Source organism: Rhea americana, unplaced genomic scaffold, assembly GCF_003343005.1.
Source record: "Rhea americana isolate MKP2758 unplaced genomic scaffold, rheAme1 scaffold_11, whole genome shotgun sequence".
Lineage (NCBI taxonomy): Eukaryota > Metazoa > Chordata > Aves > Rheiformes > Rheidae > Rhea > Rhea americana.
The window spans coordinates 2,889,328-2,911,717 of NW_028185150.1; the positions used below are offsets into that span (position 1 = coordinate 2,889,328).

The window sequence follows — 22,390 nt, forward strand, 5'->3', positions numbered from 1 at the left end:
AAAAAAGAAAAGAAAAAAGAAAAGAAAAAAGAAAAGAAAAAAGAAAAGAAAAAAGAAAAGAAAAAAGAAAAGAAAAAAGAAAAGAAAAAAGAAAAAAGAAAAGAAAAAAGAAAAGAAAAAAGAAAAGAAAAAAGAAAAGAAAAAACAGAAACAAAGGCAAACCACTTTCAACTGGCAGAAAAATTTGAGTTTTCACAAAGACTTAAATTAAGGGAGTCAGACAGAAACCTGCCAGGCTCCTTGCCAGTCCCCTAAACGTGCTGTCTTGCATTCAGAGACTCAAGAACTCAGATTTCCTGGATTTGCAGCAGCAGGACAGTCACACCGGGCAGGCTGCCTTGGAGCTGGGCTCCAGTTGCTTTCATAGAGAACTTCAAAATGCTGAGATTTTGTTCCAAATAGGAATTACCTTCTCCACCCAGCCTTATTTTTTCCCCAAATACAAACATCAAAACTCAGTAAACACACTGGGTTTTTGTAATCCTGAAAAGGACTAAATAGTCACATTTGCATTTTTCCCAGACTTTCAAAATAGCCAAGTCTTTTGCGATCAGTAAGGGCATGCAACTGCTCTGATTTCAGTCATAATCGTTCTAGAACCTGGTTGTGCCATAAACCGTACGCAACTGCTGGAGTAAATCAAATGAAGGATATCAGAGATTACATTAAAAAATAGTTTCAAAATTTATTTCCTGCACTGCAGAAAGTGCTAGTCTTTATTTGATAAAATATTTGCCCCAAACGTAATGCAGTTCAAAACAGGTGTGTCTGTATAAACCTGAGGATTTTTTTCTGCTGTCTACTGGGACCTATCTGCATCTTTCCATATGATTAAAATGTACATAATACATATAACTTTTTGTTTTCATAAATGGTGGTGTTTTATGATTATATTATTTACTAAAATAAAGAGCTTGCCAGAAGTGTGGGGCATGTTTATTGGCTGAAATATAAATAGGAGGTATAGTCTAGAGCTAGAAGAAAGTATATGGGAGATCGTAGTAACTTTATTGTACTACTGTGACAAAACATATTTGTCTAGAAGTATAAAAACCTCTGGCTGTAAATGTCTTTGTTCACTGTCAACATAAAAGGTGAAGGCATGAATTTCTTCCAGATTTTGAAATAGCTTCCAACATTTTCTGTATTTTTATATAAATTTTAGATACAAAACATATATGCCAGTCAGTGAATTTCTTGATGTTCATAGTGAATAAAAATAAATGAAAGTGATACTGAAAGAATAAGCAAAGGTGCAATTTCAATTTTAAGTTTGTAATGGCCTAAACAAGTCATACTAAAGGCATTCAGCGTGTCCTGCCCTAAAAATCCTCTCCCAGCACTTCCCTAACCCTGAAGATGCCTGCATTCCTTTCATGTACATTCCTGTGACACACTTCTCCTTCTGGATATGGTCTTGAAAATTTAAGCCTCTACAGCACTGACTGTTTTGTACCTAACTCGTATCTACAGGCTCTAATATTTACAGCCAAGCTTGCCTTTATCATCAATGGAACCAACGCTGGGAAGCACTCTCCCAGTGTCACTGCCACCTCTAGCTTGCACAAAATGAAAGCAGAAGGTTATACATCCTATTTAACCAATTACCAGAACATTAGTAGGCTTAGGCAGGGGTTGAGTACACTTGGGTAGCTCCCACAGCCCACTAAGCAAAGGGCAAACTGAACACATACGTTCAAGTTTTTGACAATCCACAGCAAGAAAATATATTAAAGTCAGTTTTTACTTTGACATAGTAAAAAGTGATTATTTTGAAAATGTTAATTAAATGGAACTGACCTGATCTTCTCTGAGAAATTTCTCAACATCTCCATATCCAGGTATGTATTTGTGTTTAACAACAAGTTCACACCACCGATGTCGAACCTTTGGGAAGAGAAAATAGAAAAAAACCCCGGTATCGTATCTCTGTAATTAAGTGCTAGTAAACAATATATTTCTAACTTTTCGGGGGGGGGGGGGGTWAAAAAGGGTGGGTGCGAAACATAAAAGATTCTTTAATACATTAAGCTCCTGTGAAATGCTTCTGCTTTCAAATAAAACCACAAAAGGTTCTGCTTTTAAGCGCAATGCCATTTTGCCAACCAGTCACATGCCACTGGGTCAACACATGCACACACATATGTGGGGAGGGGGGGTGGGATTTGAAACCCCTAAATACCCAAAGAATTTGAATCAATAAACAAATTTGTGTATCTGGTGCAGCTCTGCAGCATCTTCACTTCAAATTGCTATAAGTATTTTCCTATTTTTTCTTTAAACTAGGCTACAAGTTATTATTTTCATGATGTTAAAAGAGCTGGAGTGGGGAGAGATTAGTGCTACAAACATCTGAAGAACCATAAGATACAATTAAATAATTTCTTCTCTATAAGTGTAAAATCAAAGACATTAGAAGGTTTAAGTCTACATATAATTTTGTACCAATACTACACCTATGCTAAAATGATTAAAGTTAGATACAAAACCATGAAAGAGAGAGATTTCAGTGAAGTAAAATACAGTTCTGCCACCATAGCTTTGCCAAGTATCAGACTTTAAGCAACTTGCAAAGGGTTTAAAATATGTCTACATTTAAAAAGCTGGACTGTGCTACCAAACGCTCATTAACAAAGAAAGACAGTTACTAACATGCTGTAATGAAAAATATTGAAATTTTCCATCAAATTACTATTGAATAATATATTTTAAATAGTGTGAACAGTACACCTTTGAAATGCATACTTTTTTTTTGTTTTAAATTACTTTGTTCTTAATGACTCTTGTGACATTAGTGTCATCTTACGTGACACCAAGGCTTCCTCAGTTGCAGGCAGTGATCAGGCTAATGTTTTATATTCCATTATTAGCTCAGCACTGACCCTAAAGGAAAACAGTTGAATGCAATAAACCCTCCCACTCCCTGCTCTTCCTGTTCCAGCCTCTGTTCTTACCATCTTTCAGAAGTCTGGTTCCTAGCACTAATCAGCTTTTGTAGTAAGAGTAAAACGTAAGCGGCTTAAATATTTTTCGAATCTGAGTCTAAACTCTGCTATTATCAAGTAATTGAGATCTACTGATAACACTGAGAATGAAAGTTAGAAAGGAAGGGAATAGAAAGACACTCACAAGTAAATTGTTGCTTTTGGAAATAAGGGCAATACTTCCTTTGTCATTGTAGTCCATGCCAATGGTACATCTCAACAAAGAATTTCAAATGTATGTAATTAAATGATAGTCTAATTAACATCATTAACAACTGATGCATGCTCTTAAGTCCTGGAGGAGGCCTTTGTGGGGCAGCTGATAACTCCTTCCAGATGACCTTTTTGACAGAATTGTTCAAACATAGCTTCCAAATGAAATAAAACGTTGGGAATTTGTGTCTGAATAGAGCTTGCACTCACAGTACCTAAGACACTGAACAGTTAAAAGTGCAAGGCATGGTGAGGAATGAAAGCTGTCTCTTAAAGACTGCTGCTGACAAAATAACAGCTGTTAAGATTCCTGCATGTGGGACCAGAACTAAATCCACAAAAGTAAATAGTTTTCCAAGTTTCAACTCATTTTGCTGTAGACACCCACATCCACAATGCAGACCCTCAAAACCCTACCCAGCTGCTGCTTCTCCCAGGAGACACTAAACATTTCACCAGTAAACCCTCCTAGGCAATTCAGCTCTGTTAGAAGGCATTTCACACAGTACCAAGCAGATTCCTGTCTGGCTGGTACCTTCAAGGTTCACAAATTAGCATTTCCTTACTTTCTCATTTACAGGGTTAGTTAACCCTCCCTTAGCAGAACAGAAAATCATTTGTACTGTACATCATCTTCTGCTACACATTATCTTGTGCAACACCTTTTCTGTTGTACAACAACAAAGACTTTATATATTCTTATAGCACATATGAAATAKATGATGAGGAGGAAGGGATCGGAGTGCTTTCCCATGATCACTGCCCTCCTGTTTCTTGCATTCCAGCAGATACAGCACTCACCAAGGAGGTGAGCAATCAAATTCAACTTCTATGTCTGCTCAGGATCTCAGACTGTGTCTTCAATTATATTTCAATAACCAGATAAATTGGATTCTGAGAATGAGTCTCTTTATTAGGAAGTTTGAAAGCTGCTTTTTCCCATATAATTAAAATATTTATTGATCCTAAAAGGAAAACATCAGAGAATCTGAGCTCTTTGTAGTATAAGGCACCTAAATAACTCCAAGTACTTTTAATAAGAGCTCAAGCACCTGGCTTACACAGTGCAAAAGTCAGCTCATGTAACTTCTGTGGATGTGATCATAATTTCTACATAGAAATCAGATCAGAAGATCTTCAAATGAATGTATTTATGTGGTTTTACTTCTTAATGTCCTAATATAATATATGTCTACCTTACATTTTTCAGTACTGATTATCTGAATTCCTGCTTCAGACAACTGCTTTGGAAACCAGTGAAAAATTAAGCTGTGTCCACTTCCTTAGATCATTCCTCCCTCCACAGGGTTCCTATTTTTGGCAATAAATCTCATTTAAAATATTTAAAAGAAAAATATTTATTTGTTGAGTGAGGTTTGAGATTCCTTCATTTCTTCTCTTCCTTCCATTCCCCTTCCCTCTTTCTTCCCTTCCCCTTCCCTCTTCCTCAGAGTCTTTACAAATCCTGGAACATACTCAAATCTGAAATGCTGGGAATTTTCCAGCTGAGACAGAAGGAGTATGTCTGTTATCTCAGATTACATGTTTGCCTCTCATTCTCTGAAAAACCCCAAAGGCTTTTGGACCAATTGTTATCGAAAGGCTTGTAAAACTGACAGCACAGTCCATCCCACGAACCTCCCAGGGACACGTACTGGGCCCCAGCAAGCAGTGAGCAAAACTATGCTCCTCTATGTGCAAGGTGACCTGGTCAAAATTGGCACTAGCATCTTAAGACCTGAACAGAAAATACTTTAATCACTCTCCTATGCTCCTACTCCACCATGCGGTGTGGCTTGTAGGTTACCATACATGGCAGCTGCAGCTGATGCAAATGCAGTCACTTTTCAGATACATGCACTACAATAAAGTAACTTTTCTACTATAGTCCAAGCCCTAGACTTATACCGCAAACATGAGAATTTTATTTGCTTACGAACACGATGGTAAAAAATCTTTCAGTTCCCACCTTCTCATCCAATCCTTACAGGAGAATTAAAATGCGCCCCACAGCTCTGCAGCATAATGAATGCATCATATGAACAGGCACTTTAACAAACCAGTATCAAAAGGAAATTTTGAAAACTAAAGCAGTTTGTGGTAGGACAGAGCTAACCATACCGCATCCTGTGTATGCTCTTCTTGGCTTTTCTTTTCCTCCCAGGAGTAAAGGCACAGTGGCAAAAATAAGAATTCATTAGTCTTTTCCTAATTTTCTCTCTGCACATTTTTTCTGTGCTCTTCTGCATGGTTCAGAGATGCACATCGTATGTCATTTTGGCTGGTTACACCATAAACAATATAAACTAAACCTGAAAAGTCATTTACTGCAAATCCTCCTGTTACTGCTGGCAGAAAGCACACACTACTTTGTCTGGCTCTTTTATATGTTCCAAAGCTGAAGTAACACCTGTAACTGCCCACCCACCCACACACGCTCTTACTGGTTTGGCAGCTGCAGGAACCTACGTGCCAAAGTTGGGAACATAATTTATTTTTTCAGCCTCAGAGTTCAGGCTCAGAGTTGGTGCTCTGAGTCCTCACAGCCAATGCCTGATATTCCACAAGACAAGGAGTGGTGGCTTAGGAGGCTGGAGGTCTGGTGGGAGCTCAGGTTTCTAGAAGATCCTCCTCTCTTGGAAATTGTTCTTTCCCTCAATTCCACTTTCACAACTGGTGCTAAGGTTTCCACCAGCATCATTTTATGTTAGCTGAAGATTGTTGCCATGAGTTTGGCAAAACACTCCAGAACTGCAGTTCAGTGGTAGGTCATTGTCTCAGATATAACATTTGAAAACTGATTGTTTCATAAATATCAGGCACATCTAATTCTACATATTGATTAATATGTCTTGAAGAGATAATGCCAGTGAGCACTAGGCTCCCATATGTAGGAGCAGCAGCCTATACAAATAATTCTCTATAATTTCATTTTAAGAAAAATACATGAGATTGCACAATATTGTTTGCAACTCAAGCATTACCTGTATTTTGATAATGCAGAAGAAAATATTTAGAAACAGAAATGATACTGACTTAGTCTATTTTTAGTGAAAGTCCTTACACTTTAACAGTTTGGGCCAAAATCTTTTGTTAGGTAATTCTTGAAGCTCGACTTTCAGAAGAAAAGTTCACAGGGACATACCTGAAAAACATTTTTTAAAACTAATTTAAACAGATCTTGAAGTAAAACTATAATTTTTTGTATCTGACCCAGGTGATAAAAAACTTAATTTTCTCCTCTCCCTTGCTAAATCGATCAGACAAGCCTAAAACAAACATCCACACAGCAAGCTTTATATGTTATATTGTAATAATCTAGCTTGCTCATGTTCTCAGTCATACACACACAAGTAAAAATAAGTATTTTACGTCTGAGGTCTACAAATAAAACTTAGAAAGCAAGTAATTTAAACCATGCCTTTATTAAAAAAGCAGAAAGAAAGAAACTAAGGAGCTGTACTAACGCTTTGGTCTGCAGAATGGGAGTCTAGCTTCAGGGAAGATGAATACGTTTTGCTAATAGCTGGATCCAATTTAAAAGGCACCATGAGACAATAAATCTAAATCGCAAAACAAAAGCAACATACATGGAGATCTTAGAAACTGGGGTAATTTAAAATATATTAAGTGCTATTGTGCAATGGAATAGAAGCTGTATGAAAGGTAGATCATATGCATATATGATCTTTATAAAACATAGGTTCTGCCACTATTGAAAAAAGTCACTCCAAAAAGTAGAATTGTAAAAGTTAATTAAATTGCCACAGATGTCAGACTCCAGTCTAATTTATAAAGGAAAAAATACAATGAAACTTTTTCGAATAACCAAACTGTGCTACTATAGATCAGTTTTAATTAATGAGGAGGAAGCTGGGTATCTCCAGAGCACTGGAATGCTGTTCTGTTCCCTCTGAAAGTACTTCTCTCCAGTCTCTTCCTATCTCTACATAAATTGGATTCATCTATTGGATCATTTTCAGATATAACAAAGGAACAATGTTATAGGCCAGTATTTTGGAGTAATAAACAGATTATTGGTTGATGTACAAGAATTACAATTAAGAATTGCCAATTAGATAATGTTACTGTGACAGTGTATTTAATGATTTCATTTTTTCCCCCTCTATCTTTGCATAAGCAGACAGATTTAAGAACAGCTGAAATAGTTATTCTTTAATACACCAGCCAGGTTGCACCAGTGACGTTTCATTCATTCTATCTAGGCAAAGCTTCAAATGAATATTCCTATCTTTTATTCCACAGTACATGGATACTTTCAGCACATAAATATGGCTTCATGAACATTTACCCAAGTCAAAGCATCAGGGATGCTGAATCAGAAAGAGCAATGAAAAGGCCACATGTATTACAACTCTGCTGACAGAGTATTGGTTTGGCAATCCAAAAAAATACACTCATTAGCCAAAAACCTACTGAATGCAACAAGAATGGATTTACCATTCTTCTGACAGGGATGCTGGAATTGGGTTTACAGTATATGCCAAGGGTTTGTCAGAAGTAGCCTGAGTAGAGCTTAAATGAGTTTGTATTTTGGAACAAAACCTCCTGGACTGTTCACAGCAGAAGTTACTTCTCAGAGACCAAATTTTAACACTCCCTCTGAGAACACCAAAGGACTAAAGAAATTAAGGGCCAGATACAGAGTTGCAGCAGCAGGCATCTTTGATAGAGGCTTTTTTTTCCCGGAAATCCTCACAGTGTCAGCAAAATTCAATTACGCTGTTGTTTCCAATTCTTCTTCTTAAAGTGTGATACTCTTTCTCAGTATTCACTACTTTATTTTCCAGACTTATGGTCAAAATTATGATAACCCTTCACATATCAAGAATGGCTTCTGCTAGCTGTGCTCATGCTGCATCTTAACTACTAGGAAGACTTGTAGTGAGAAGAGGGGTGATAGGACTGGAACCTCACTGACTCACTAAGCCCTGTCCTTCATTCCACTCGACACTGGCTGCCCAAGCAGCTCCATGCCAGTAGCTGCCCCCTTAAGTAACACGTCCCACTGCATAAATATCTTAGCCCACTGACAACCCAGCAAACTCCAGCGTGATCACTGAGGAAACTCTAAAACTTTAAAACCTGAAATGTATGAATTGGCTGTTAAAAAGCTAGATGAAATGTAATCTTAACACCAGACACGAAAGTTTAGCAGCACTGACGACAATACTGTAGTACATAATTCATTTTACTCCTTTTGATTGGTATTTCTGCAGCAATCAAGCATTTTCATGCTGTACATAAAAGCGGAGCTGAAAATGTGGAAAACACCTTGTGGGTGCTCTCTCTCCTTCCTCCACCCAGCAGCTCTTTCGGAGTGCTGCAGCCAAACCTTGTATAGCTACTGTCTCCATTTAGTCAGAGAGGTATTCCATGATCAAGCCTTTCAAAAATGAATTCTGTATTTGGCATTTTGGCCAACTGCAGATTATGGGCACAAATGGAAGCATTCGAATCTGTAGCTGCGCAAGGGTACCAACAAGTCAGGCAGTGTGTTCCCATAGCTGGTACAAGCCTTAATTAGTAATAGATGCAGGACTGAACTTTTCTCCCTGTATGAATCTGATCTGTAGACATATATTCCCTTTCCATCCTTTCACCTCCCTTCCAGCTGTTTTATCACCCATTTCTCCATAATACAATTGAATTTTACTTTAAAAGAGTTTTTACAGTACCAAGGCCTTGTTTAAAAGCAACCTGATCAGATCTTTCTTCTCCAAGTCCTACACACTGTAAACGTATGATTCTACTTCCATTTCCAAATAAAACACGCACTTCTCTACAACCACCATAGTAGTCTCTTTTCTACATAAACATACAGAAGCCTAGGAATCACACAACATGCTGCTTAGAAAAGTCCAAACAAAGCAGAGCACATCACTACTACTTTCTCTTGATTTGTTATGAGTGACCAAACAGCAGTATTTCAGGCCAAGATTCACCCTTGGAAATGAAGTACATGCTGGGAACTTGTTTAGAAAAAAACAAATGCACTTGTTTTTCTCACCTCAGGTTCACAAAAAGAGAGCTCACAACTAGATGGCCAGATGCTTTTCTCCCTGTATGCACCACATCTGTGACCAATGACATTTGTGTTCACAGGAGAAAATTTTCCAAAAGAAGGTAGAAAAGCTAAAAGAGGTTAAGAAGCCACGTCTAATATTTCTTGAAAGGTGGAACAGGCTGCATCTCACTTCTAAAGTTCTCATTTGTGCTAATGTAAATAAGTGACTAAATCAGGACATGTAATTCTGTAATCCCATATGCATTTCAGCCCACTTTTTCTCTCTCCTATTTAACAGGAGATTGACACACAACAGTATCTGATCCCAAGTTTTTGTTCTTTCACTGCAGACCAATAGAGTGATATAGGACAGTGATCTAAAATAGGCTTAGATGAGAAGAGGGGAAAAACAACCAGTACCAACACCAAGGTAGTGTGATAACTTTAACCACATCTGCTGGAAGAGAGACTCCCTGCTGTGCCTAAATGCTCTTCTCATTGTGTTTCCATTTACGCTGCCATGATCTCCATCCTAGGGGGAGCAGCTCCTTTATCATGATGCCATGTGAGGTAAGGAAATGTTTAACACAGCATGTGAACTCATTTAATTTGAAAAAACAAAGATTTTTTAAAATAAGCCATAATTAAAAACATAAATACGCTACTTAACTGGAACCAAACGCTTCCCCTCTCCTTTGCCTTTTTGATACTGCGTGTTCAGCATGCTGAAGTGTTAGTGCCTTTCAAAGCTTGCAGCAAGATGGAGATTGTAGAAAAGATGTCATCAGCTGACTTTTTAATCAAATTTCCTGGAGATGTATGCTGAGTTCTGCTTTGTTGTGGTGCTGTTAGCTTGCACAAACAGGGCTGTCTTCTGGCCCAGTGCAGAACAAAGGCCCCTCACAATCCCCTGCACGCACAGGAATGGGAGACGCTCTGGCATTCAGGACTGAGCAGCTCCCAAGCCCAGTACCCACTATACCTGCCCTCCGAGCAGTTCTATAGCACCTCTGCTGCCCACACCTTTCCTCCTAAAGGACTGGTGGGAGGTTCTCAGTGCAGCCCAATGGCTCTGGCCACAGTCCTGCTTGCCCTTCCATCTCTATGGCAGTGCTGCTCACAGCATTTCCAAGCCACAGAGCTGTAGTGGGGTCTGCCACACACATGAAGGCATGTGGCTGGGGAACCAGTAAGGATGGGTGATCATGAGAGACTGAGAACAGATCCCAGTCTCAAGCACAACCTCATGTTGCTGCCTCCAGCAAGAAATACCTAAGGAACAAGCGCCATTCATTCAGCAGCATGCGACATGGATAGGCATATGTAGATGTCCTAGCTGACACTTCATCCAAAATATGCAACAGGATTACAGCACCTGCATCTCTTAGTCTCATGTACAACCCATTCCAAATGCCCCGACACCTTACCCAGAACATCTATTTACAATAATGTTTTTAGTGTGTCTGGTATCATCTTAATTTTTTTGCATCAACATCATGAATGATGTCCATCATTACTATCTTCTCTAGCTGGCTGAGTCTACCTGCAGTTTTTATCCATACAGTGTGTATGTATATATTTCAACACACAAGCTATTTATACAAGAATGTAAAAACACTCTAGCCTTATAAAACCAAATGTTGTAGTGTGGAAAAGCACATAAACACCCTTACAACTGAAGCAGAAAACCAGTTCTTTAAAAATCTGATGTCAAGCACAGCAACCTTCTGTTACCAGTTATTAAATTATAATTCCTGCTCAGCAAAAAGAAAAGTTGCTGCAAGTAACAACACAACAGTAAGTCATTCCTCTTGCTTATACTCCTCTCTCATTTCTTCTCCATCTATCTTCTCCTTTCTGTAACTAGAGGCAAAAAAAGTGCCTTCCCTTCAACTCTGGCCTCCCACAGTGACTGTAGTCCAAATGTTTGTTGTTTCCAGGCAAGATTACTGTCATAGACAAACTCTAGAGCTAAATATGAACATGAGACACAAATTCCAGGCAATGAACAATGTGGCTGCCTGGCTTTTCCATGGTTTAGGCCACAGCCAGGCTACCCAGCCTGTGCTTGCATCCTTCCAACTGTGCATAGTTTAAAACTTTGGTTCCAATTTTCAAAACAATTAAACATGAGATTTTGACTCCAAAGACAAAGACCTTTCACATCACTCTCACAAAAAAMCCTTCCCCCTGCCCTGAAAAAAATTTAAGAGAAATATATCTTGATTTTATAAAGTCAGAAGAAACACATAAATTTTACTCGATGTTTCATTTTTTTTGAGTTATCTTCTCTCCTTTTGTTCCCTGCCTCCAAGACTACCACTATTCTTGCTGCTTAGGATAATATTTACCCCATGAGGAAACAGCAAGAGTCCTCTCCAGGATGCTTCAATCTCAAAGGTATTTAGATGGCAGGCAGTTGAAAGGACAACAGCGGAATTTTACCCACACATTAGTAAGTCAATGACTCAGCAACTGGACCAGATCTTCATGGCAAAGGTAGTGACAACAGAACCAACAATGGTTAGTGATTTTAAATTGTCCTATTTCTTGTGCTATTTAGACCTCATATACTTATGGCATGTCAGATTTTTCTTCCAACTCTATAGTCCCATCCAGGCATAATTGGTATCAGTAGTCAGTCTTTATACAGAAATGAGAAGTACTGAGTGAGAGTTGTTTGGATGCACCATCAAAATCAGTTTATATGCAATAAGAAGTATTTTCAGGATTTGCTCACAACTTAAAAAAAATCCACAACACAAAGCCTTCCCCCATACAAGCACACACACGCTTACAGGTTCATAATGAAACAATCAGTAATGGAACAAGCCTCCAGATAGCTAGGGGCTTTTATTGTTTGTTTTTTTAAATACTGTATCTTCCTTGACATCCTGGCAGCTATGTCAGTACTACCACGTATATGCAAACAGGGTAACCTTTTAGGTTACCCTGACAAGGTCAGACCAGGAGGTTTGTATTACAGAGCTCGGTTTGTACCACCCTACACAAAAATACTTCATAAAACTCCAAATAAGACAACTTCACCCAATTCAGGACATCTTCAAGATAGATTTCGGAAGTCCAGGGGACTCTGTCACAACTTTTTCTTTTCCAGACAACAGACTACTGAAAAGCAGGAGCAATCTACAAATCCTTCTTCTGTAGATTATTTGGATGAATAGTAAAAAGCAATTCTGTATTTGGTTCCCTCTTACTAACAGTTCCTTCTTTTCCAAGTCTCATTAAGTCAGTGGTTACCAGATAAGGAGTAAATTAAGGGTCAAAGCCAGGTAGAAAAGTAACCCTGAAGTAAAGGGCATTAAGTGAACAGCATCAGTAATGGGGACTAGGAAACTTTTGTTAATGCCACCCAGCAGCCAGTGAGATCACTTGGAACAAACATGTTTCTGTTGGCTCCTGCCAGTGTTTGGGATCAGGAGCGCTGACTAGTTCAAAGTTATTTCGAGTGCTCCATAAATCTTGTGCGCCGAACATGTTCCTCAGAGAGCTAATGCTGATCGAGGGATTTTCTGTTCTTCTCAAGTGGCCGGAAAAGCCTCCATACTGTGCATGCAGCAACAAAACAAACCCGAATTATAGCTACTTCAAATTATCCTTTGAGCAGTCTTACAAATTCATCCCAGTGTATCCACTGTGCTATAACAGGCACCCATAGTCAATCGCAGGGGACAATTCCCACTGCTGTTACTGGAAGTGTTTCTCCTCATCCTGTTCCAATTCTTTTAGTGTCACACTGCATTTTGGGCCTCAACTTTGGTAACCACATGCCATATTACTGCTATCTTTTTCAAAGCACTTTACATTGGGGGAAAAAAAATGCAGGACTGTGAAAAATTACCTTTACCAATGGTAATAGTGATATTGATACTCTCTTCCCCCAAAGTCTGCAAACCACATTTAGATGCAACACTAGCCCAAATATCAAATGAGATGAAGACCTGATATAATAAAGATCACAACGGCCTTTCAACAAGTGGAGGTCACATATCTCCTTTGCAGGAGATGAAGTTAGTCTCCTGTGCTCTGTCATTATCTGCTTTCTTAGTGAAACTGGAAAAGATTTTCTATAGCAGTAGAAAGACAGTAGAAAGATGCTCTTTCCCAGTATTTGCTGGATGAAATACAAGGAGATAAAGCAGGGTAAAACTTCGTAAACCCTCCAAAACATACTCTCATATACAAAATAAGGCATCTCTCAATGACTTGGGTTGAAGCTGAGGAATCATTTGTCTGTTTAAATATGAAATAAATAGATCAGAAGATAGCAGAAAATAATAAAACAAGCAAAAAATTACTGTATCCATCTCTTTTTTCCTCTTTTTTTTTTTTCACCGTGAAGAAAGAAGATTCCTGTAAAATGGTCACTAGTTCAAGTTGATTTTCTTTTCCCTTTATCAAATTGGCAGTTCATATCAATCACGACATCAGTTACAGATAAGGACCATACAGGTATCTCCCAGTTCAGCTGCAACAATGCTAACTGAAGCCCACCTCCATGTTTCTCCACGGCCCAGCTAAGAAGGCTTGGCCAGCCTGTGGTGGTATTTGCAACACATTGCTAGTTTTATTCTAAAGCTGAGACTTCTCCTGAATCCCTGCCCCAAGCATATCCTATGAGGGAGGAATAGCCCAGGGGCTGTGCTGAAAGGAGAGCTCACCAAGTCCCTTTTCTGCCTACTAGCATGGACTGACCTTTCCCTGCCAGTTCTCTTTTTCATCCAGTTTTACACTATACTCTAGAGAGCTTTGTTCCCTAAGGGCACCTTCTAACAATGCTTAATGACAACCTGCAGGACAAATGAATAATACAGTGCAAGAATGTGCTAACCTACTGCAGTGACCACCAGATGGGAAGCAGCAAGACAGATACTGATTGTAATTCATTTGTACTTCTGTGTCTGCCAGTTTTTCACAGGGTAGGAAAGATCAACGAATCAAAATTATTTTGTTCTAAACACAGTTCTCACTACTTAAACCACATCAGGCACCTTGTATGGTTTGTATTAGCACGACTGGATTTCTGTCAGTGAAATAAGATGCCATCGATTTATAGCCTCAGTCTCATAGGCAGACCTCATGCACAATGAAGCAGTTGTGTGAGAATGGCTTTATGCCACCCACCTGACTCATGATATTATGATCTTAACTCATTTTACTCACATTTCTCTCCTCTTTTCCTCTCCCAAAATATACCAGGTTATGTTCCTGAATACAGGGAAAGCATTATGAAAGAGAAGAGCATTTTAGCCAGTTTGCTTGGGGGAGGGGAGGGAACTAACAAAACTGCTTTCCATATGCTATGCAGGCAACATATTTTACAAAAAAGTGATGTCGACAGTAGGAAGGAAAGAAAAGCTAACTCTACTGTGAAAATACTGGAGAAATGCATTATAAATCTTTCTACTTCATCCACATAACATACCTTTTGTCACTAAGTCTTACAAAATTCAGCAAAAACACTTGCAAAAATTTTGTCTAATAATAACAGGACTCAGAAGTTCACATGCATTTATTGCCCTTCTCCTATGGCTACCTTAGCGATTTTTTTTCCTCTCACTTTTGTTACTGTTCTGCAGGCTACTTGCACATCCTATAATCTTGCACGTGGTATACTACAGGCCCTACCAAGATTTCAGAGACCCAATAATGGAAGTACCCATAGTGTTGCTAATTACAGAGTCACTGTTATCCAGAGCTGTTAGTGTAATCTTTAGATATTTGTAACAAAACTATGTCCGCTTTTTTAAAAAATACATAATTCCTCAATAGACTATGCTAGAACATGATAAGCTTGTACAATCATATCAAAGAGGTGTCATTAAGGTTAGAAGAACTTAAAAAAATTTGTGATCACGAACTTTTCAAGTTGACTAATTCTCTAGGTTCTGCTGGAAGCTAGATCCTGATCAAATTAACTATCTCCATAAAGTGACAGCTCAGACCAACCAAACAATCAAACCCCTCTACTGACCCACCTTTGATTCTGTTATCTCACTACAGTGTCAGAGAGCAACTGTAGTTTCTTTGTAACATATCCCAGTTCTCCTCAAACAGCAACCCTTCCAGCTGGGCTTCGTCATTTTGATTAACTGCAGCCAGTCAATTTCTATAATGCCTCTCTTGGATACCAGAGCAGTAGTATATCACAGGAGATGTAGCCTGTCTATGAACAACCGTATTATGTAGCAGGAAGCAGCAAAGCTAGAAAAGAGGGAATGGGAAGAAGAAACCAAGGACACAATCATTCTTCCATGCAATTGCCTCCCACTTGTCTGACAAAGTCAGAGACATGATAGGCTCAGGGCATTGAGAGTTGATGAAGAAATGGCTTTAAACTTTGAAAACTCCACTGCTCTCAAAATGTTGTTTAGATATATTGGGATATGCTTAATTCAAATAACTCATGTGAGTGAATTTACTTCTGGAAAACAAACTTGTAGCTTCCTGCCTACTCAGATGGTCCAATATTTGAACGGCAGATAGTGGACTTATGATTTGTTACAGAAGTGGACTGAGCAAACAGGAGGGAGCCACAAATTGTGCTGCTATGCAGATGCCCTACAAACATCCTGCAGCATCCAAAGCTGGGGGCAGGCTAGTCTGAAATGCAGTTACACAATCAGAATCTCATCTCTGGCCCTGGAGGCTCAAAGGTCACTATCACAAAAAAAGATGGTTTTGACTATGAATCAGAAGTATGTTACCTAATCTCTGACTTTTTGAGTGAAGCATTTAAATTAATACCTAAATAAATTCAAAAGAATGTCTGAAGCTACAGTAGATCAGCAGTAAGACCTCATTTGAGACAGGAGGAGAGCTATCCTGAGTCACTCTGGGCTGTGGAAATCCCTGGGTGGATACAGCACGATCCTTCCTTGAGGAGCCTAGTCATCACTCAGATTCCAGGCAAAGGCTGACTCACCTCCTCTCTTCCCTTCTGGCTGGTGCAAAGCAATCAAACCAAGGCAAAAAACTGCCGCAAACTCTCTTCTCCTCTCTGAAGTAATGTGTAGCCCTTCTGCTGGAAAGCCTGGACATGAATGTGCTAACTGGCAGTGAGGGGTACAAATACTGCTGCTGGCAAACTTAGCTGAATGAGAACAGAATCTGTGTATCACTGCAGGCAAGTGCAGATGCTGCCAGGCACATGCAGTTTTAGGACACCAAATGTGCTGAACTATAAAGTCAAACTAACATAATTTCCCAAAAGATAGACATGTATACATAAAAGCTTCAAGAAACAGGAACAAGGACATCTCATGCTGTACTTGCATAGGACAAGAAAAAACACATACTTGAAAAGGTGAGATTATTCTAACCCTTTACTTTTTTCATGTTAATCATACAAAGTCTGAAGCACTCTATCATTGCAAGAGTACTCATCACAACATAGATTCTTACGCTTTCAGAGTGAATATAAAGAGTAGTATCTTTATAGTGGAGGAGCCTACAAGGAAGGGTGTGCTGCTGGACCTTGTCCTTACCAACAGAGAGGGGCTGGTTAGAGATGTGAAGGTTGGGGGCAGCCTTGGCTGCAGTAATCATGAGATGGTGGAGTTCAGGATCCTGCAGGAAAGAAGTAAGGCAACAAGCAGGACTGCAACCCTGGACTTCAGGAGAGCAGACTTTGGGCTCTTCAGAGACCTAATTGGTGGAGTCTCATGGGTTAAGGCCCTAAAAGGAAGCAGGGTCCAGGAGAGCTGGCTAGTATTCAAGCATCACTTCCTCCAAGCTCAASAGCGGTGCATCCCAAGGAGGAAGAAGTGCAGCAAAAGGGGCAGGAGACCTGCATGGGTGAGCAAGGAGCTCTTGGCCAAATTCAGACAGAAGAAGAATGTACACAGAATGTGGAAGAGGGGACAGGCTACTTGGGAGAATTATAGGAATGCAGTCAGAGTGTGTAGAGATGTGGTGAGGAAGGCTAAGGCCCAGCTGGAATTGAGTCTGGCAAGGGATGTTAAGGACAACAGGAAGGGCTTCTTCAAATACATCAGCCGCAAGAAGAGGACTACGGAAAATGTAGGCCCACTACTGAATGGGGCGGGGGCCCTGGTGACAAGGGATATGGAGAAGGCAGAATTACTGAATGCCTTCTTTGCTTCAGTCTTCACTGCTGAGGGCAGCCCTCAAGAATCCCAGAACCTGGAGACAACGGAGAAAGTCTAGAGAAAGGAAGACTTTGCTTTAGTTGAGGAGGATAGGATTAGAGACCTTCTGGGCAGGCTAGACATCCACAAATCCATGGGCCCGGATAGGTGCACCCACGGGTACCGAGGGAGCTGGCGGATGTTGTTGYCAGGCCACTCTCCATCATCTTTGAAAGGTCCTGGAGAACTGGAGAGGTGCCTGAGGACTGGAAGAAAGCCAATGTCACTCCAGTCTTCAAAAAGGGCAAGGAGGAGGACCCAGGCAAATCCAGGTCAGCCTCACCTCCATCCCTGGAAAGGTGATGGAATAGCTCATTCTGGATGCCATCTCCAGGCATATGGAGGAAAAGAAGGTGATCAGGAGGAGTCAGCATGGATTCACCAAGGCAAAATCCTGCTTAACCAACCTGATAGCCTTCTCTGATGGCCTGACTGGCTGGGTAGATGAGGGGAGAGCAGTGGACGTTGWGTACCTTGACTTCAGCAAGGCTTCTGACACTGTCTCTTCCTCGTAGAGAAGCTCTGAAAGTGTGGGTTAGATGAATGGACAGTGAGGTGGATTGAGAACTGGCTGAAAGGCAGAGCTCCGAGGGTCATCATCAGTGGCGCGGAGTCTAGTTGGAAGCCTGTGGCTAGTGGTGTCCCCCAGGGCTCAGTACTGGGTCCCATCCTCTTCAACTCTTTCATCAGTGACCTGGATGAGGGGACGGAGTGCCTCCTCAGTGAGTTTACTGGTGATCCCAAGCTGGGAGGAATGGCTAACACACCATAGGGCTGTGCTGCCATTTGAAGAGATCTGGACAGGCTGGAGAGCTGGGCGGAGAGGAACCCTTTGAGGTTCAACAAGGGCAACTACAGAGTCCTGCACCTGGGGAGGGGAATAACTCCATGCAGCAGTACAAGCTGGGGGCTGACCTTCTGGAGAGCAGGTCTGCAGAGAAGGACCTGGGAGTGCTGGTGACCATGAGTCAGCAATGTACCCTTGTGGCCAGGAAGGCCAATGGTATCCTGGGGTGCATTAGGAAGAGTGGTGGCAGCAGGTGGAAGGAGGTGATCCTGCCTCTCTACTCAGCCCTGGGGAGGCCTCATCTCGAGTCCTGTGTCCAGTTGTGGGCTCCCCAGCACAACAGAGACATGGAGCTACCGGATAGAGTCCAGCGTAGGGCTACAAAGATACTGGAGCATCTGCCCTATGAGGAACGGCTGCAAGAGCTGGGCCTCTTCAGCCAGGGAAGAGAAGACTGAGGGGGGATCTTACCAGTGTGTACAAGTACCTGAAGTGAAGGTGTCAAGGGGACAGGGACAAACTCTCTTCAGTTGTCCCATGTGACAGGACAAGAGGCAACAGGCAGAAACTGAAGCACAGGCAGTTCCACCTGAAAGTGAGGGGGAATTTCTTCCCTGTGAGAGTGACGGAGTGCTGGACCAGGTTGCCCAGAGAGGTTGTGGAGTCTCCTTCTCTGGAGATCTTCAAGGCTCGCCTGGATGTAACCCTGTCTAACATCCTCTAGGTGACCCTGCTTCAGCTGGGAGGTTGGACTAGATGTTCTCCAGAGGTTCCTTCCAACCTTACTGATTCTATGATTCTACGAAAGTCACTTAGCTATTCATCATTACATACAACAAAAGCCTTCCAACTCCAAAACGTGCTTGCCACACTTCATGGACAATTTTTAACTGCCAAATTTTGTTTAAAAAGACACAGATATACTTCATAGCGCACCACTCTCATCCATTGCTGGTCCCATCATTACTAATGCATAGCATAAGATTAATGTGAATATAAACATTACATGTTAAAAATAAAAAAACATATTCTGTTCTGGATGGAATGCAACTGTCAGCCTTACTTATAAAAAATTCATGAATAAAACCTCTGACATTGACAGAGTTTTATTTTTCACTAGCCTGACCTCAATTTTTTATGCCTGAATTTTTAATGATCAATTCTGCCATTTAGTTACTAAAACATTTGAACTTCAGCAATGTAACTGGATGACTATAACTGATTAATGTCTCTATAAATCAAATATAGACATGAATAGTTCAGTCACAATCTTGGACTGTGGTTCTTTGTTCCTGGTCATTACAAGAAAAATCCCTACTACATATACTGGAGTTAGACACATGAAAAGTTCCTCCCTCAGGTATGGGAAGGCATGTAAACTAACACTCTCTTTAAAGGACTGTAGGTGACTGTGATCTAATGACTGTTAAAACACAAATGGTAATGTTACCTTACTTGTACTTCTCAAGGTCCACTAAGCCTGTGGTTTCACCTTGTAAAATAACATGGAGATCATGCTCATTTCACTTAGGCCACAATTTTGCTTAAAAAAAAAAAAAAAAAAAAAAAAAAAAGGAGAGATCACTCATATGCCTTTATGTGACATGGTAAACTAAAAAGACAGGCATGAGTGTGGAGAGAAAGGAAAAACTGCAGAAATCTAAGACCGTGGTCTGGTGCTCACAATTCACTGGCATGAAGCAACACCACCACAGCTATTGCTTTGATCTACCTCCCTAGTTATTCCTCTTCCCGTTATAGAACCTCTGACATTTCATTGGTATTCAGATATGATTAAAATATATCCTACTTCCTATAAATAGAAAAGTTGGTTCGCTTGCTAATTAAAAATAAGTCTGGCATTTGGAAACTCATATCAACAGCAACAAAAAAGATGCAATAAACAGCAACAGTTGAAATGTTGCCCACTTTTTTGAGAAAAAGCTAGACCTCTGCCCTATGGATCTTTCCATCAGTATTTGAATATCTAAGTATTTATAAGCATCCACCTAGTGGTGTCAGTTTAAGAATAATAAGATAGAATTTGCTCTCTTTAAATTTTAATTATTGCCATAAAATTCCAATTATAACAAGGTAAATCATGCACACCGACCTTCCACAGACTTCACAGTAGTTTTTAACTAAACAGAAGTTTAGTATCTTGTTAAGTTTACTGAGCTTCTTCATTATATATTAGTTTGATTATATGCTCATTAATAACTAGGCCTTTTTATTTATACAGCTACACACCCTTTATTTTAATGACTGGTTTCATCTTCTCATTTCCCCTCCAGCATACTATCCACTTGAAGCAAACCCTTACTCATTGCAAGGGCCTATAACCGTTAAGTTCTGCTGCCTTAATTATCAGAATTCTCCCTGCTTGAGAAATCCACTGGGCTCCACTATAAATAGATAGCACTGCATATTGTAGCAAGGTTTGGCTCCTTAAGATATTAAGCTCTTTGGAACAGGGATGCTAGTCTCATAGATGCATGCAATGGGGTAGGCACATCTACAGTATCACATAAAACTGTGTTTTCTTAAGTGACTGTTAACATCTCTGGCACTAGCTGCTACTGTAAAAAACTGATTCTTCCCTGAAACTCATGCTCAAAAGTAGAACATGCTGCAATTTCTCTGGAAGGCAAACTTTTCTAAATCCTGAATAAGACTTGGGAGAAACAATATTGGCTGGCCATGCAGAAGAAGAATTTTAGATCGTAAGAGACACATGGTTGCATTTGGAGACAATACATAAAATTAAAATTAACCAAGTTCTAAATATACAGTTAGCATTACATAGTGAGAAGTTTAACATTTGAATGAACATGCTACCTAAAGTATATGTAAAATTATATATAAAATCTGTACTGCATGGTCTCCTAATACTATGGTAGGTAAACACATCTGGACCTACACAACACAAACACAACACAAAGAGAGAGGGAGAGACAGAGAGGGAGAGACAGAGAGGGAGAGACAGAGGCATTTGAAAACGCAATACGAGATATGTCATTTTGATTTTAGACAACGAAAAGGGGATTAGAATGAGTCTGAATCCTAGAGGAATACTATTATTCCTAGTCAACAATGTAATAACTCATTTTCAGGTGGGTTTTTCAGTGACCTACCTCTGCATCCTGTTCATGAAGCTTGTATGTTTTCTCTAAGCATTGCAATGTTCTAGGACATAACGTCTTCTCTTCCAAGAGAGACTCCAGAAGTAAGACCAGCTGGTCTGGAAGAAGCTAGAAGGAAAATAGATGCCTTGTGAGAATAAAGCTGTGTATAGTGAGCAATTAAATGGAAACAAACCAAACAGGATAAGACTCTGATAACCTGTGTAATTCCAGCATGTGCTTGAAATATGGCAAAAACTTCTAGTTGATTTCTGAAAAACCTCAAGGTTTATGTCTCTATATTCTGAAAGACTCTTTTCTGGGGCCTAATTAAGACTCATTTTCCATGGCTTTCATTACTATATCGGATCAAAACCATGTTTATCCTATTGAAACATTATCATTGCTTATTAAGCTAAGATCTTTATGGACTACATATGCTAAGTAATTTAATTTGGTTTGGACTTGGAAGGGATAAAATAAAAGAATAATTTATAGTTCATTATTTCAGGAATCAACCAGACACGTAAATGTATAATTGTACGAGTGGCACTTTTATCTATTATATGAGCAATTGCTTGGTATTCCTACAGTAAACAAAGGTAAACAACACAAGTAAATGACATAGAAAACAAGGATTGTAACAATACATTCTGAGGTATACTCTAAGGCACTCTTCTATAGCACAAAGAAATCAGGAGCCATCCTACACTACAGTGAAAAGAAGGTATGGATATTACCTCTATGGCGCGCACAGTATACATAAGCGAATATATTTTATAGTTAGTTGCCATGACTCCAAAACCTAACACTTTCAAGTTGAGCCTGAAAACAAAAAGCCTAAGTCTGATGTAGCAAGTGCTTAAGTGCTCTCTTTAATAGGCTTATTGGATGAACAAATAAATAATTCAAGCAGAGTTCAGAGAGAAATTACACCAGCTGCCAGGAAATCTGCACTGGAAATTCAGAGTTCAGAATGACCAGTCAGAAGTTCATTATATGCCCCAAAGCTTTCCTCATTTTGTAGCACCAAAAGAAAAAGCAGGAGGAAGGCAGGACACGACTTCAAGCTTTTGTGAGCAGAA

General features: G+C 39.9%; 1 protein-coding gene across 11 annotated transcripts in view; it reads right to left on the reverse strand.

Moving 5' to 3' along the window:
• AOPEP (aminopeptidase O (putative)) overlaps positions 1 to 22,390 on the reverse strand; it is a 215,879-nt gene that overhangs the window by 19,868 nt on the left and 173,621 nt on the right. For 9 of the 11 annotated variants that reach the window (XR_014896808.1, XM_085312924.1, XM_085312944.1 and 6 more), the window contains 2 exons: positions 21,318 to 21,434; positions 1,801 to 1,887 (listed from right to left, as the gene is read on the reverse strand). Coding sequence is in view for 10 of the 11 variants with exons in the window: in XM_085312924.1 (XP_085169050.1) it covers positions 1,801 to 1,887; positions 21,318 to 21,434 (204 nt within the window). In the remaining variant the exon portion in view is untranslated. Of the gene's footprint in view, positions 1 to 1,800; positions 1,888 to 19,633; positions 19,727 to 21,317; positions 21,435 to 22,390 lie in introns of those variants that run through there. The other 2 variants (XM_085312960.1, XM_085312977.1) reach the window with 2 other exon arrangements.